We start from the raw sequence: 17,574 nt of genomic DNA, 5'->3' as shown, positions 1-17,574 counted from the left end.
TTTAGGTCTTCTGGGAAGGCAGATTCTTAACCCCTGGACCACCAGGGAAGTCCCTCTGGTGTAATCAACTTTAAACAAGGTCTGTTTACTCCCCATTATAAGAGATGAGTTTAACATACTATCACCCAGCTTCCTTTTTCATCTTTCACTTTTTTAGTTATTGTTACATTGTGTGTGGTATTTTGTTTGTTATTTTAACTATAATTGAGTTGTTTCTGCTTTATAAATTATTCTAAAACTTGAAAACACTTAAGGAGCACCTACAATATTATGATTGTTTCATTATTGGGCACTGTAAAACCAAATGATTTTATTGGATTCACTGAGAAGAAGAAGACAGTCCTAGTCATTGAATTAGTTTTGGTTGAATGAGACAGTTTAGTTGTCAAGGTCTAACTGATCTTTTTTTTTTTTTTTAAATACATGGTCTGTTATTTCCTTGAAAGCTACATCTTTTACCATTATACAAGATATTCTTAAAACCCTTAATTTTAAAAAATGTAGTTTGTAGATTGTTTTGGCTGTGGGATCCCTTGCATTTCCATATGAATTTTAGGATCAGCTTTTCAGTTTCTGTAAACAGACCAGATGGAATTTATAGCAATTGTGCTGACTCTGTAGGTTAATTTGGGGAGCATTGCCTTCACAAAAATATTGTCTTCCAATCCATGAATATGAGATATCTTTCCATTTATTTAGGTATCTTTCATTTCTTTTTAATAAGGTTTGGAGTTTTTGGTGTGTAGATTTTGCCCTTGTTTTCTTTTTATTTCAAATTATTGAAAGAATATATTTATTTCTAAGAATTTATTCTTTTTCATGCTATTGCAAATGTTTTTCAGAGGCAGCCTCTTTCAGGATTGAAAAAGTTCCCTTCTGTTCTGAGTTTGTTGAGTTTATCGTGAAAGGGTGTTGGATGCTTTTTCTACATCTATTGAGATGATCAGATGGTATCTTTTTGTTCTTGAGGTCCATCCACTATTTGCCTTTTCCTCCATTAATGTTGCTTGTCATATCGTAGGCTTTTTCAGTCTTAAAACTTACCTTTTAACCTCAGAGAAACTTTGTTTTACTGTTCTTTGATTATATCTTTCCCTCTGTTCTTTTCCTCCGAAAAGCCTGTTAGATAGTTTTGGAACCTCTTGCTGTTCATGTTTCTTAACTTTTCTTTCCTGCTCTGTTTGACTTTCTGTTTTATCTTCTGGGAGATTTTCTTGACATTGTTTTCCAGATATTCTGTGTTCAACTGTGTCCATTTTGTTACTTAGCTCATCTATTCAGTTTTTAAAATTTTGGTAATCTTATTTTATCAAGTTTATTTTTCATGTTCTTTGCTGCTTTTTCATTTTTATAGATGTAGTATGCTTTTGATCCTCTCTGAACATACTTTATTTTTAAAGTTGTTTTTATTGAATTCTCTGTTTTCTTTTGGATCAGGTTTTGTTTTTTCATGTTGGATCTTCCCTTTTGTGCTGTTTGTTTTCTTGAAAATGTATATATAGCTTTAGTTGAGTGCAGTACTATTAGGGTGATTAGCATAGGTTGTTGGCATGGATTTTTCCCTTCAGTGGCATAGTACTGCTTCGCAAATAGCCCACCATTCCGGAGGTTGGGGGGCGGTGACTGTTAATCCCTGTGTAAGCATCTCGCAAACTCTAGGCAGAAAGACCAGCTCCTTTACAAACATGGAAATAAGGAGGGCATTGTTTTGATAGGTAACTATTTCACTCTTAGTGGTGTATTCCATTTCTTCCTCCATTGTGTCAGTTGTGGAGGGCAGGGGTACTGTACTTATAGCAGGAGCCCTCCCCTGGACCCACTTATTTTCCATTTTTAAATATTTACATGTTTGTTTTTTATTTAAGAGACCAGTTCTTGTGCTTTACCCTTGGGTCAGAAGCAGTAGTATCCAGGACCCTCATTATGCAAGGAAGAGATCAAGAGAGGACCCTATTGGACAGTATAGGTTTTATTTATGTATTTATTTATTTACAAATAAATAAATAGGTTATTTATTTGTTTATTTATTTATGGTTGCATTGGGTCTTCATTGCTGCGCGCGGGGGCTACTCTTCGTTGTGGTGTGCAGGCTTCTCATTGCGGTGGCTTCTCTTGTTGCGGAGCACGGGCTCGAGGTGCGCGGGCTTCAGTAGCTGTGGCTCATGGGCTCTAGAGCATAGGCTTCAGTAGTTGTGGCGCATGGGCTTGGTTGCTCCATGGCATGTGAGATCTTCCTGGACCAGGACTCGACCCCGTGTCTCCTTCACTGGCAGGCAGATTCTTTTTTTTTTTTTTTTTTTTTTTTAATTTTATTTATTTATTTTTATTTATGGCTGTGTTGGATGTTCATTTCTGTGCGAGGGCTTTCTCTAGTTGCGGCAAGTGGAGGCCACTCTTCATCGCGGTACGCGGGCCTCTCACTATCGCGGCCTCTCTTGTTGCGGAGCACAGGCTCCAGACGCGCAGGCTCAGCAACGGTGGCTCACGGGCCCAGTTGCTCTGCGGCACGTGGGATCTTCCCAGACCAGGGCTCGAACCCGTGTCCCCTGCATTGGCAGGCAGATTCTCAACCACTGCGCCACCAGGGAAGCCCGGCAGGCAGATTCTTAACCGCTGCACTACCAGGGAAGCCCCGTATAGGTTTTAAATGTCTGATAATTGTCCCATGGGTCGCTCCTGGTTTTTTTAAAGGTAAATCTCATTGTGAGGCTTTGGAGGAGCTCTCTTGAAAAGACCCAGCCTGTTTTACTGCTGATGTTTTCAGCTGTGAATTTCTTTATTTCACTTTCTCTATCAGTCTGATACCAACTGCTTTTGAATGTTTCTTAAAATTTAAAGTTTTAAAAAATTTGTGATTCTCAACTCTCCCTTGTTTCTTAGTGCTATTATGATTTTATTTTTTTAAAAATCTCTGAATATCAGTAGGACTTTGGGAGATCCAGCCTGTAATCATGAATTAGAAGCTAATATTACTTTTATAATAGGAACAAAGAATATGGAAGTCTGGGGAGAATGTTTTGCAAAGTAGGGGTTGGACTAAATTTACAACTACAGTGGCCGGCTTAGCAAGGCCATCGACTTCTGTTCTCATTTCTCGAGGACATGATTCCGTAATCGTGGACTTGTTGGGAGACTGTAAGCTCTCTTTGTTTTCCAGTGTTGCACTTCTAGTGTTTAACACAGGACCAGGCACAGAGGTTCATAATTAATATCTAATGAATGATCAGAATTAGAGCATTTTTTTCTACCATGGATTCACTTGTCACAGTAGGTCCTTATATTTTTGTAGTTCTTTTACCTTTTGAAAGTATTATTTTCATTTTCATGAGGATTTGCTACCTCCTGACTTCTGTCCCACTTCCTCAGTTAACTTTCTACATTTTTACTTCTTATCATGGGGCTATTTATATGTACATTTTTACAGAGAGCTTTAATTTGGAAACATCCCCTTGAATCACATTCTTGCAATCTTGGTTTGCTGAAAGAAAACTTAGAAATGAGCACATGTTAAAAAAGCATTTTAACAAAGCCCATATACCAAAATCTAGAAGTTCATAGAAGGGCCTTTTTAGCCGGTCATGTGATTCTTATTGGCTTTTATTATAAAAGCTGCTCAAACAGTCATGTTTGTTTAGGGACATATTTTAAAAGGAGAGGGTTTTAAGAGCAACCTAATGATAACTGAAGGAGATAATGCTTGTATCATAGTGCAGTGTAATATGTGAGTTTATTTATTTTTTTATAAATTTATTTTATTAATTTATTATTTTTGGTTGCGATGGGTCCTCGTTGCTGCTCACGGGCTTTCTCTAATTGCGGCGAGCGGGGGCTACTCTTCGTTGTGGTGCGCGGGATTCTCATTGAGGTCGCTTCTCTTGTTGTGGAGCACGGGCTCTAGAGCGCAGGCTCAGTAGTTGTGGCGCACAGGCTTAGTTGCTCCGGGGCATGTGGGATCTTCCCGAACCAGGGCTTGAACCCGTGTCCCCTGCACTGGCAGGTGGATTCTTAACCACTGCGCCACCAGGGAAACCCAATATGTGAGTTTTATAATGATGGCCCTTAATCAGTAAGACAAGGTTAGATTTGCCACATTGTAGAAAGAGTGGGGAACATTTTCAGTTATTTAGACTATCCTAGACCTGGCTCTAATCGCTGCTCTGACTTACAGGCTGTGCGCATTGTTTAACCTCTTTGAGACTGACCTCTCATTTTTTACTTCTTTGATCCCCACATCATTCTTCTCTCTTCCCCTAAGGTTCTTGTATGGAATGTGAGAACCTGGAATGACCCCATCATCTCCTTTCTCTGATTGCTTATTTCCTTCAAATCTTAACCCTGATATTACTTTCTCAAGGAATTCATCCCCAACTCATTAAGTTAGGTTATGTACCCTGTTGTGTACTCTTATAGCACGTATCCTAATTGCAATTTTGCATTTATTATATGATTGTTTATTTAACAATTTCTTTCAACAGGTATTTATCGAGTACTTAATACATCTTCTCTTGGATTGTAAGCGTTATAAGGCAGAGTAATGACTGGGTCTGTGGGTTTTGTTTCTGTTTTTCTTGGCCACTGTGTCCCTAGCACCTAACACAGTGCTTAGACGTAGGGTGTTCTCAGTGAGTACTTGTTGAATGAATAAATAAAAATGGAGATGATAATACTGCCTACCTTACAAGGCTGTTGTGAGCCCTCAGTGTAATTATGTGTATGAAGTGCTTAGCTTGCTTGTGGCCTGCTCACAACAGTACCTGTAACTGTTGACGTGAGGTAGTCAGTGTACCGTGGTCATAGAGATCGGTTATTATGGATGCAGATAGCCCGCTATTCTTGTTCCCCCACTAACTAGCTTTGTGACCGCACGTAGGTGCTTAATATCTCGGATTTGCATTTTCTTTATGTATAAGTGGAAATAATAACTACCTTATAGCGTTTTGTAAGGACTGTGTGTGATCATGGTGATAATTGCTCAATAGGTGGTGGTTATACATTGTTTTAATGTTCATGAATAAGAAAATAATTAAAGGAATATATAGGAAGTATCAAAAAATTTACATATGTGGAAACACTGTATTCTCTGATGAGATGATAATACTGTATTGCCATTAGCCCATAATCCCCAGAATATCCAATATTTTCTAATTATGTCTATGATGGGTTGTACTGTGTTGGGTGCAATTTTGTTTTTAAAAGGACTTTCTGAAGTACAGGTCTTCCTTGACTTACGATGGGAATTAGGTCCTGATAAATACATCATAAGTTGAAAATATCATTCGTAAGTTAAAATGTGTTTAATACACCAAACCTACCGAACATACTGTAGCTTAACCTTGCTTACCTTAAATGTGCTCAGAACACTTACATTAGCCTACAGTTGGGCAAAGTCACCCAACACAAAACCTGTTTTATAATACAGTGTTGAATCTCATGTAATTTATTGAATACTGTAGTGAAAGCAAAACCCAGTATGATTGTCTGGTACAGAATGGTTGTAAGTGTGTTGGGTTGTTTACCCTCATTGTGTGGCTGACTGGGAGCTGTGGCTCGCTGCCGCTGCCTAGCATCATGAAAGAGTATTGTGCCATATGTTGCTAACCCAGGGAAAGATCCAAATTCAAAATTTGAAATACCATTTCTACTGAATGTGTATTGCTTTCACACCATCTTAAAGTTGAAAAATCGTTAAGTGGAACCATTGTTAAGTCGGGGACCATCTGTATAATGATTGCATATTCTTGAACAGTTGAATTATATTAAGTCCTAAACCTTATAAATTTGAAAATGCCTTAGAATGCCCCATCGTTTATGTGTAAAAGTCACAGTAAGCAAGTGACAGTGTTGGAAATCAACCGGGATTTTTTGGACCACTGCATGTTCATGGATAATGTTTGAGGATTTAGGATGCTATTCTGAATAGTAGTTCACAGTCCTTTCTGCCTGGAGTCACAAGCATCCCCTGTGCTTTGGATGCTTCACCAGCCTTTCCTGCAAAAGCATATTAAAATACAGTTGACCCTTGGACAACATGGGTTTGGACTGATTGCTCAGGTCCACTTATATGTGGATTGTTTTTCAACAAATCCATTCTACAGTACTACACCATCTTGAGATTGGCTGAATCTGCAGATGCAGAACCATGGGTACGGAGGGCCACCTGTAAAGTTAGATACGTGGATTTTCACTGCACTGCGGGCAGCGGGGTGGGTGGGGTGGTCGGCACCCTTAACCCATGCATTGTTCAGGTATCAACTGTACAAGTGAAAAGGGCATTTACATATTTGATAATTTACATATTTAAAAAATTCATTTATAAGCATTTGATACTTTTAACTATTTACAGTAACGTAGTCTAAGCTACCATGTCTAGCCCTTAGTTTTCATTTGAATTGTTTATACTTTCATCTTGGCTACATGGCCCTGACTTTTGACTTTCATCAGCAAGTGTTTGTTTTATATAGAGTTAATCATTTGCATTCATACAAATGTTTGTGGAGAAAGATGCAAAACTTTCTTGTGATTGGTGATGGACCTTTATTACAGGCTCAGCAAAACAGTCCCTCATCTACGGGATCTGGCAACACAGAGCATTCCTGCAGCTCCCAAAAACAGATCTCCATCCAGCACAGACAGACCCAGGTAGGTCACTGATTGTTAAACAGAAGAGGAAAAGAAGGGTCTAGGAATAAATACTAATAACTACATATAAAATCTAGGTCCTCCCTTTGTTGTCCCTTTATTTCTCTGACTTCACCTCATTATTTGTGTGCGTCGTATTCAGAACTTGCATTATGAATATTTAGAGTCTTTTGGAAGGTGCTCTTAATTTAACTTTTTGAGGTGTTTGTTTACCTTTCTGGTGTATTGCAGCAGAAATGATTATACTGCAGCATGATGTTAAGGAAAAGACCTCTAGGCCTAGATTCAAACTCTAGCTCTGCAACTTATACCTTATCGTTTTGGGCCTTAGTTTTCTTCAGTTCAAATCATCTATAAAACTGTGGTTGATTATCATTATCTTAGTGTATACAAAACGCTTGTTGGCACAATGTTTATGGTAGGCTTCAGTGAATCTTAATTCCCTACTTTGTGAAAGTACTTAATTTATTCCGTGTACATACTCATTTAGCAAGACCTAGCTAAACTTCTTTTTTTAGAAATTTTTATTGAAGTATAGTTGATTTCACAATATTGTGTTAATTTCAGGTGTACAGCAGAGTGATTCGGTTATACATATATATGTATATGTCTATATTCTTTTTTTCCAATTCTTTTCCATTATAGTTTATTACAAGATATTGAATATAGTTCCCTATGCTATACAGTAAATTCTTGTTTTAAACTTCTTTAACATGTGGCACACCAACATAATTTCTCCTTAAACAGTCTTCAGAAACTCCTTAATTTAGGGAATGTTGTGAACGTTCAAAGATAATATCTGAAAAGGATAGTGGATATATCCTCCATTTTGTGGTATTGAGCTAGCCAAATATTATACCTGGTTTTCTTGAAGCCCGTTGACACTGTGTTGCCTTCAAGACAGGATGCTTGGCAATCTAGGAGAATTTCTTAAGATGCAAGAGCTAAACAACCCTCAGGAGCAGATTTTCAATTTTATTTGAATTAAGCTTTTGAATAGTTGAACAGACTTAGATAGTTGCATGTTCATCTCTCCCTTCTGGTTACTCTTTGTTTCCACTAGGTGGCATGTTTGTCGTTTAGAGATTTGGGTCCTGTCTCTGATGGCCTTTTCTATTCAAAGTTAGTTTCATTTCTAGAGTAGTATGTTTCTGTACTGTTCAGTGTACAGCAGTTTGAAAATTTATATATTTGATTCCAGAGCTAATATATTTTTGAAGGGCAGGTGTAGCAGAACATAATGCTTAAAGAATGGGATGAGGAAAGCAGATTTAAATTCTTGAGCCATGCGATTCCAGGCTAGTTGTGTTGTCAAGTGCTTTTTTTTTTTCAGAAAAGTAATGAGAAAAATGTGATGACATGTAGTATTTTGAGACTAATCCTAAATTTGTTTTCTCTTTATAGTCTGACCTCACAATAGAAAAAATATCTGCACTAGAAAACAGTAAGAATTCTGACTTAGAGAAGAAGGAAGGAAGAATAGATGATTTGTTAAGAGTAAGTATTAAAATGTCATAAGAGATTTTATAACAAGCACTAATTGATTTTATATATATTTGAATTATGTACATATCATAGAGATAATTACCATAGCCAAATAATAAAGTTAAAAAGTAAACATTTGGATATTTTCCTTTAATCTGAGGGAATCTGAGTAGGGAACGAGGATCAAACCTATATTCTAAACTCTGTCTTTAAATTGGACATCTCAATTATAGAATTTTAATATTTAAATATATACTAGAGGAATATATGTGTGGAGTATTGTATTTCATTTGGAACTGTGAGAATAGGTATAAAATGTTTTCCCATTTCAGGAAAATTGTTTTTTTTAATGTCCTTGAATTTTAAAAACTATTTCACAAGTACTTTTCAGCCCTGGTTTTGCATTTTGTATCTTTTATAACCTATTCATGTAAAGTTTTTTGTGCTTACAAGAGAAACTTCAAAAATAATTAATGTGGAATTAAAAATATACCTCTAGAAAATATACAGTGGTTTTTTAAAATTTTAATTTTATTGGAGTATAGTTGATTTTCAGTGTTGTGTTAGTTTCAGGTGTATAGCAAAGTAATTCAGTTATACATATACATATATTCATTCTTTTTTAGATTCTTTTCTCATATTCGTTATCACAGAATATTGAGTAGAGTTCCCTGTGCTATACAGTAATACCACGATATTTTTTGAAATATATATATATATATATTTTTAATAAATTTGTTTATTTTATTTATTTATTTTTGGCTGTGTTGGGTCTTCGTTGCTGCGCGTGGGCTTTCTCTAGTTGCGGTGAGCGGGGGCTACTCTTCATTGCAGTGCGTGGGCTTCTCATTGCAGTGGCTTCTCTCGTTGCAGAGCACGGGCTCTAGGTGCATGGGCTTCAGTAGTTGTGGCACGCAGGCTCAGTAGTTGTGACTCACGGGTTCTAGAGCACAGGCTCAGTAGTTGTGGCGCACGGGCTTAGTTGCTCTGCGGCATGTGGGATCTTCCCGGACCAGGGCTCTAACTCATGTCCCCTGCATTGGCAGGCGAATTCTCAACCACTGTGCCACCAGGGAAGCCCTTGAAATGATTTTTTAATATACAGTTTGGCATATTGACTGACCCATTCTTTTTTTTTTTTTTTTTTTTAATTGTATTTATTTGTTTATTTATTTATTTATGGCTGTGTTGGGTCTTCGTTTCTGTGCGAGGGCTTTCCCTAGTTGTGGCAAGCGGGGGCCACTCTTCATCGCGGTGCGCGGGCCTCTCACTATCGCAGCCTCTCTTGTTGCGGAGCACAGGCTCCAGACGCGCAGGCTCAGTAGTTGTGGCTCACGGGCCCAGCTGCTCTGCGGCATGTGGGATCTTCCCAGACCAGGGCTCGAACCCATGTCCCCTGCATTGGCAGGCAGATTCTCAACCACTGCGCCACCAGGGAAGCCCTGACCCATTCTTTACAAAATTTTTTTTAAGGTTTATTGTTTTCGTATTGTAAAAGCAATACATGCTCTTTATAATAAATTTAGAGAATAGTAAAAAAAAATATGACAGCCATAATTCCATTACTGAGGTAAAACATTTGGTACATTTACTTCAGTAATTTTTTGAGCTATTTGTTGCATATATATAAATTTTAAAATTTTATTTATTTATTTATTTTTATTTTTTGGCCATGCCACACGGCATGTGGGATCTTAGTTCCCTGACCGGGGATTGAACCTGTGCCCCCTGCAGTGGAAGCACGGAGTCTTGATCACCAGATTGCCAGGGAAGTCCCTGTAGCATATATAAATGCATCTATACATAAATACTACCAATTTATAAATAAAGTTGGCTAACATTTTAATCTTCTCCAGTGTTTTTATTGTTCTCAAGCTGATGTTCCCTTTCCTATTCAGAAATATTTTTCCTTAGGCCTGTTTCTTTTGTTTGTTTGCTTTTCTCCATCTTTCAATGAGGAGAGCCATGTTTGGACCCAGTATCTATTTTCCATCTTTCATTGTTAGCATCCATACTTGCTTGGGGTTGCTCTTATTCCTGTTTTTGTACACTTGGGTGCTCGTTGAATTACCAAGATTTATAATTAGATACTGTGGGTTTAAAAAGTTCCTAACCTAGTTGCAGTATTGGCAGGTTTTTGTCCAGGGTAGCTCTGCTGGACTGAAAAAGGATCATGGGCTTGTCTTCTTCCTTCATCACCTGACTTTCTTAAGATTGAGAAGATGAAGTGAAAAACTGATCCTAACTTAGGACTCTTTTTTGGGGGGTTTAAAAAAAATGTCTGGTTTAATTTTCCAGGAAGTGGTATGTTCTCTTTACTCACCGCTACCCTCTTTCTACTGCCTTGTTTTCTGAAGGTTGTAGTCTTTCTTTGGGTATAGAGCAGTGCCAGTGGAATGGATATGTCAAAAAAGAAGATACAAAAGGACAGCTGCCACTTTTTCAAGTTGATGAGAGCTTGTGTTTCTGATTTGGAGGGACAGGGGGAATGACCACTGCTCTTTATATCTCCTTTCAGGCAGGCATGGACCATTCATTGAGCTTTTCCATTTTAGTTAGATGTTTGGGTAAGGCTGCATCAGGAGCTGCTAGCCAGGTGCTATTTTAAACCTGAACACAAAATCGTTAGTGTTAGAAACCACAGAAATTGAGTTCTTTTTTTTTTTTTTTTTTTTTTTTCTTCAAGGTAGTACTATTTTATTACTGTGTTACAAGTGAGAAAATAGAATCACAAAGAAGTTAAATAACTTTCTTAAAGCCACACAGTTTACTCAGTGGTAGATTCATGAAAGAAATTGAGTTCTTAAAAGTTTAAATAAGCTGCCAGAGATTGATTGATGCCATAAATTTGATTACAGATTTCAATGCTCACCTTCCAAAAGTAGATTGAATTTCATATAAACATTACATGATCTTTGTTTTTGTTGGTTTTTTAAAATATTTATTTATTTATTTATTTATTTATTTATTTATTTATTTACCTGGCTGCGCCGGGTCTTAGCTGTGGCACACTGTATGTGGGATCTTTGTTGTGGCATGCGGACTCTTAGTTGCAGCATGCGGGCTCTTAGTTGCAGCATGTGGGCTCTTAGTTGCGGCATGCATGCGGGATCTAGTTCCCTGACCAGAGATCGAACCCGGGGCCCCCCGCATTGGGAGTGCAGGGTCCCAACCACTGGATCACCAGGGAAGTCCCAACATTACATGATCTTTGGCTTGTAGATTTTTAAGTATGAATTAGTCACATTTACCCAAATGTACTTGTACTTTAGCCTTCGGTAACATGGTCCATAGAACTCTAGGGCTCTGTTAGAAGAACTAATAAGAAGAAATTATGTTTATGAGGAGAGTAGAAATTTGGAGATGGAAGCTGTTGTACAGTGGTCACTTTAAAATGAAGCTGAAAAGTCTCAAAAATTGAGTGTGCTATAGTATCTTCCATTTGTGCTTTTTACTGTTTCAGAAACACATATCATTTGATTGGGAAATGCTGTATTTTTTTCATAATTCAAGCAAGTTATTATAAAGTATCATTTATTTGCCAAAAGAGTAGATATCTTTTGTTTAACACAAGAATAAATTCAGGAGTTGCAAGTCAAAGTTGACCTTGGGTTAGTGGTTCTTCCCTTCTCTGTTATTGTAGGAGGCTTGAATTTTTCAAAGTATTTAGCCCTTCTGACCACAGCTAAAGTAACTGTGTATTTACATTCTGGTGTTCTTGAACCAAGATGCTGTATTCAACTTCTTTGTTAGTTCTGTCTTAGACGGGCATGGGTGTGCCTGGCTTCTCTGGTAAGGAACATTTATATAAATCCATGTCTCTTCTTCTTTGGAAACAAGAACAGAAAAACAAAGAACAATTGAACATAAAGAACATTATGTAGTTTTTTTTTTAAAAAATTCTGTAATTTTTTGGTAGTGCTTAATCACCCTTTGGAAGTATTTAATCTGTAAGTGCTAAAAACTGCTCTTTATATGAATTTTAAACATCTCATTCATTGTAGGTTTTTTCTTTTATTTTGTGACAATTTAAGTATGTGTGATGTACTAGATTTATCTGTAACTGGCTTTGGGGAGGAATAAAATATGATCAGTAGAAAAACATGCCCACTTCTAGTAACAGAATTCATCTTTAATAAATGATAAGTTTATTAAAAGAGAATCAAGGAACGAAGTATTTACCTTCTTTTTTAAAAAGGCATAGTTACTCTTACCTCTTTGAACCTTAATTTTGCTTATAATTTAACAACAGATGATTTTCAGACTCCCTAGAAACTGCTTTTGTATTAATCTATCTTCCTTGGAGCTAATTAAAAAAATTTTTTTTCCATTGAAGGCCAACTGTGATTTGAGACGGCAGATTGATGAACAGCAAAAGATGCTAGAGAAATACAAAGAACGATTAAATCGATGTGTGACAATGAGCAAGAAACTCCTTATAGAAAAGGTAAGTGATTAGTGGTGGCCTGAACTCTGTACCCCAAGATGCTTAGTGTGTGTCATTATTGTGGCTTCTTACTCTTTACCTGAAATGAAAGTATTTCAGAGTAGGGCTTCTTGGGAAAAGACTTCTCATGATTTGACAGTTAGAATTCTTTCTTGTGTGGACACTGAACCAAGTATCCAGAGTGATAATTTGGGATATTTTTTCTGATTGTGCTTTGCTTTGAGTATGGTGTTGGTTGGACAGGGGCAGCTTGTCCTAGTTGAGTTTATTCGGGGTATTGCTCTCCAAAATTCTTACATTCGTCCTATTAATTAAAGCGTGTATCCTGTTACTATTACAGACATTTAGCAATAGTTTTATGTCTATTTCAGATATGGTATTTGGAGTAACTTATGTATATAATGTGATAATTCAGTGCTTTGTGCTTTAAAAAACTAAGTTGGCATTTACTTGTATATGATACTTTAATTGGCTGATGTCTCCTTTATTATAGTAACTGATTAGTTGCAACTTGCCTTTAATAGATACAAGTAACTATTTCTTGAAAATTTTAAAAATATTACATCTCCAGTACTTATTTATCTTATAGTGGAAGTTTTAAGATGATAATACTTCCTAATGAAATTATTACAAGCTAGAGGTTTGAGACAGACGAGTGGTTTTTTTTCTTTTTTTTTCTTTTTTTAAATTTTTATTTATTTATTTTGGCTGCTCTGGGTCTTCGTTGTTGCGGCTTGTTGCGGTATGTGGGATCTTAGTTGTGGCATTTGGGATCTTAGTTCCCTGACAAGGGATCAAACCCGGACCCCCTGCATTGGGAGCCTGGAGGCTTAACCACTGGACCGCCAGGGAAGTCCCAGACTAGCGGTTATTTTTGCTGAAATCTTTGAAATGCTGTTAAAAAGACAGGGAACACTGATAAAAGTGAAGTGAATTATTTTATTGATGTCAGAGATACTGCGGAGAACTTTGCTTCATCTCTTAATCCATTAATTTTATAGAAAGGAAATCACTTTTTTCCACATTTATAAGAGAAATAACAAGGTATATGTTAACATAGAACATTTATGGGTTATATAGAACGTTTATAGCTTTAGGGTACTTCCTGAAGTCAGTGTAGATTTAGCCAGTTGTCCTAAACTTTGAGCAGTATAGTACAAAAAAATAAACATAATGCTGTATATGAGTTCTCATAGGAAAATAAAATTATTTTCTATTTGTCGTTTTCCCCTAAGTCAAAACAAGAGAAGATGGCATGTAGAGATAAAAGCATGCAAGATCGCTTGAGATTGGGTCACTTTACCACTGTCCGACATGGGGCCTCGTTCACTGAACAGTGGACAGACGGTTATGCTTTCCAGAACCTTATCAAGTAAGTGAATTGTGATGATTAAGTCGAGAACTGAAAAGTTGGTTTGGACTTAAAAATTTTTTTGTAATTGTAGTCATTAATATCTTAGTAGTGACAGTCATCATTTCATTCAGTTTTTGTCACCACATGTGTTAAGAAATGTAGGGAATGAGATAAAGTCCTGGAAAAAAAATGACAAATAATCAGATGAATAAAAAACAAGTTCTACGTTAAAGCTTAAAAGAATCAGAATCAACAAAGCTAAGAAAGAAAAATCTGGGACCTGACTTGATATCCTTTTAATTATGTAATTGATTTTCATGAGGAGTACACCCACAGTCAGCATTTATTCTGGGTCCACAGGAAAATGAAATAGGCAAAGACCCAAGGAAGGATTTCCTGAGTTAGGTATAAAACAAAATAAAGCTTTGGAAGAACTTACAGGACATGTCCCTGGGGCCCTTTAAGGGGAGAGTATCCAGTCAGCAGAGATAATCACCTCCTTGGAGGCAAGGACTGAGCCATGGGTCAGGCTGGTGACCAGCCCCACTGCCTGTGCCTCTCAGCAACTTGGAATCTTGAGCATTCCTTCACTTTATTATAACTTTGGTTTGAAACACTCAAGTATTTATTCCAAGGAGGGCGTTAACGTTTAAAATCCTAGAATTCCAACTGTGTAATATTAGCTCAGGACTTAAAAAAACCCTTCAAGTTGTAGTACCTTTTATTGTATCTTATTTATTTATTTTGATTTGATCATTTCCATTTGAGACTGGGTTGCGGGGGGCAGGGGTGGCACATTGTATTTTTAATCATGGGCTCTCAAACCTCTGATCTGTAGATCACCGCAAGTTGAAGGGTTCCATAGACTGCCTTTCCTACCTTTTTTTTCTTGCTGAAATAACTTATTGAGCATCGATTGGAGAGGGTAGAACTACTTTTGAATAGTAATGAAACATAAATAAATAAATTTATGTCTGAAAGAAAAGTACAGATACTGATATTATTAATAATATTTTGTTAATGCGAATTCCCTGGTGGTCCAGTGGTTAGGACTTGGCACTTTCACTGCCAGGGCCCAGGTTTGATCCCTGGTCAGGGAACTAAGATCCCACACGCCACACTGCACGGCCAAATTAAAAAAAAAAAAAAAAAAAAGCTTTGTTAATACCAACCTCTGGATTACATATTAGTAGTCAGTGCTTTATATGTGATTCATTAATCTCCAACTTGGTTTAGGTGTGTTTTTGCCTCACAAGTGCACCTCATGTATGTATATTTGGGTGTGATAAGAGGCTGTCAGTCAGATATAATACTGTGGAAGAAAACAGGCTTTTGAATTAGGCTAGATGCCAGAGGCTCAGAGTGGCATCCACTCTGAGCTCTATGCATAGATGATAGCAGAGTTGCACTAGGGCAGTGTAAGTGGCTGCTGCAGGGAGGCATGATATCTATTCCTTAACACCCCGACTGTGATGTGCAAATTGCCCTGGAAGGGGCACACCATCCAATTTCGTTAGAATGGGACAGAAGATAAAACTTATATCCCCCATTATTGACCAGAGCTACCTAATGTTCACACTGAATTCCAGATGTGATAATGACTCCTACCAGCCCATGACAATGGTTACTCCTCAGATGGCAGTTTTGTTTTTTTTTTTAATTATTTATTTATTTATGGCTGTGTTGGGTCTTCGTTTCTGTGCGAGGGCTTTCTCTAGTTGCAGCGAGCGGGGGTCACTCTTCATCGCGGTGCGCGGGCCTCTCACTATCGCGGCCTCTCTTGTTGCGGAGCACAGGCTCCAGACGCGCAGGCTCAGTAATTGTGGTTCACGGGCCTAGTTGCTCTGCGGCATGTGGGATCTTCCCAGACCAGGGCTCGAACCCATGTCCCCTGCATTGGCAGGCAGATTCTCAACCACTGTGCCACCAGGGAAGCCCAGATGGCAGTTTTTAAAATGTCTAAAGACTTAAACTCAAAAGGTTAGTGGATTTGTATAGAGATTTAAAATGTAATTACTTTTAAGAAGTGATTACAATTTTTGCTGATAGTAGCAGGTGTTTTATCTTTTTACTCTATAAGCAGCCTGATGCCCAGAAGGTTCTGGAAATGTAGTTATAGGACAAAACAATGACTTTGCTGTAGAGCCATCGGACCAGAGAAACTGGGACTATCTAAATGAGATTCCTAACCAGGTTTGCTTCTCCTAAGTAGATAGCATTTTTTCATGGTTTTAAGTCACATAAATTGCAGACTATCCATCTGTTCTCTTGGGAAGCTATTTCTGGCTGATAACTTTTTTTGTTTGTTTTTATTTTGGCACGCCACACGGCTTGCAGGGTCTTAGTTCTCGGACCGGGGATTGAACCCGGACCCCAGCAGTGAAAGGGCCATGTCCTAACCACTGGGCCACCAGGGAAGTCCCCTGGCTGATACTTACTAATTATAAGTATTTTATTTTTTAAAGTTGTGCTTTAATAAATTAATTCCCTTTCTTAATTTTAATGCAGAATTGAAGTTCTTTAGTTGTAAAAGGCTGTAGCTGATATCCTCACAAATGATAATTTTCTGTGTATAAGAAACTCCATGACACATAATTTGGTGGGCAAGGTACCTGAACACAAGGCAGGAGTACTAGGTTTTATAGGAAGAGGCAAACCTCAAGACATTAAAAATTTAATCAGATAATCAAATATAGTCTCAGTAGGAGCCTCAACACAGTTCTTTTGTTCTCACTTTGTTCCTTGGCTCTGTTTTGAATGATCTTTATTAAGATCCTGAAACAGAAGATTTACTGTCTAATAGGAAGATCATAACAGATTTGTAATGTTTTTTGACTACGCTAGTAATTTTTCCTAAAAATATGTTTGAATCTATTGAAAAAGTAGCTTATTTTATAGTTCTGAGAAAGTAGTTATATTAAATACTATTGTTATTCAGGACACAATTTTTTATTTAAACAAGTCTTAAAGTCTCAAATAATCAATGGCAAGGCAATAAAAACTTTTTATTAAGATTTTCTTTATATTAAAGTAAAGCACATTAAAGTAATGGAATTTGACCTGTATACAAAATCGTGGTTGTTTAAGATGTGGATTATCAGAGGGAGTAAATGAAACTTTATAGCATTGTTACGCTAGTCCACATATTTATTCTGGTGTGTAAGGAATCATAGAATCCCATTTTAAAGTGATTTCTCCTGAACCATCTGATTCTTGGTCACAGGATCCATAGAGAGACAATTCGTTTGTTTTAATTTTAATTTTTTAATTGAAGTATAGTTGATTTACAATATTTTAGGTGTGCAGCAAAGTGATTCAGTTATACATATATATATGTATTCTTTTTCAGATTCTTTTCCATTATAGGTTATTGCAAGATATTGAATATAGCTCCCTCCGCTATACTGTAGGTCCTTGTTGTTTATCTATTTTATGTATAGTAATGTGTATCTGTTCATCTCAAATTCCAAATTTATCCCCCTGTCCTTCCCCTCTGGTAACCTAAGTTTGCATCCTGTGTCTGTGAGTCTATTTCTGTTTTGTAAGTAAGTTCATTTGTATCATTTTTTTTAGATTCCACATATAAGTGATATCATATGATATTTGGAGAGACAACTCTTTTTGTTGATTTTATAAATGCCAGATTTTC

General features: G+C 37.1%; 1 protein-coding gene and 1 non-coding gene across 5 annotated transcripts in view; both read left to right on the top strand.

The window, feature by feature from the left end:
* The window catches only part of TLK2 (tousled like kinase 2), a 105,243-nt gene that overhangs the window by 54,087 nt on the left and 33,582 nt on the right, over positions 1–17,574 (top strand). For all 4 annotated transcript variants that reach the window (XM_036837137.1, XM_036837139.1, XM_036837138.1 and 1 more), the window contains 4 exons: positions 6,544–6,639; positions 8,044–8,136; positions 12,461–12,571; positions 13,807–13,943. In XM_036837137.1, the coding sequence (XP_036693032.1) occupies positions 6,544–6,639; positions 8,044–8,136; positions 12,461–12,571; positions 13,807–13,943 (437 nt within the window). The remainder of the gene's footprint in view (positions 1–6,543; positions 6,640–8,043; positions 8,137–12,460; positions 12,572–13,806; positions 13,944–17,574) is intronic.
* TRNAE-UUC lies at positions 14,954–15,025 on the top strand. The gene has a single exon. It is a non-coding gene; the product is annotated as a tRNA-Glu (tRNA).

Source organism: Balaenoptera musculus, chromosome 20 (genome assembly GCF_009873245.2).
Source record: "Balaenoptera musculus isolate JJ_BM4_2016_0621 chromosome 20, mBalMus1.pri.v3, whole genome shotgun sequence".
NCBI classification, from domain to species: Eukaryota; Metazoa; Chordata; class Mammalia; order Artiodactyla; family Balaenopteridae; genus Balaenoptera; species Balaenoptera musculus.
Note: the sequence above shows the minus strand (reverse complement) of the source record. Positions and strands in the feature narration are given on the sequence as shown.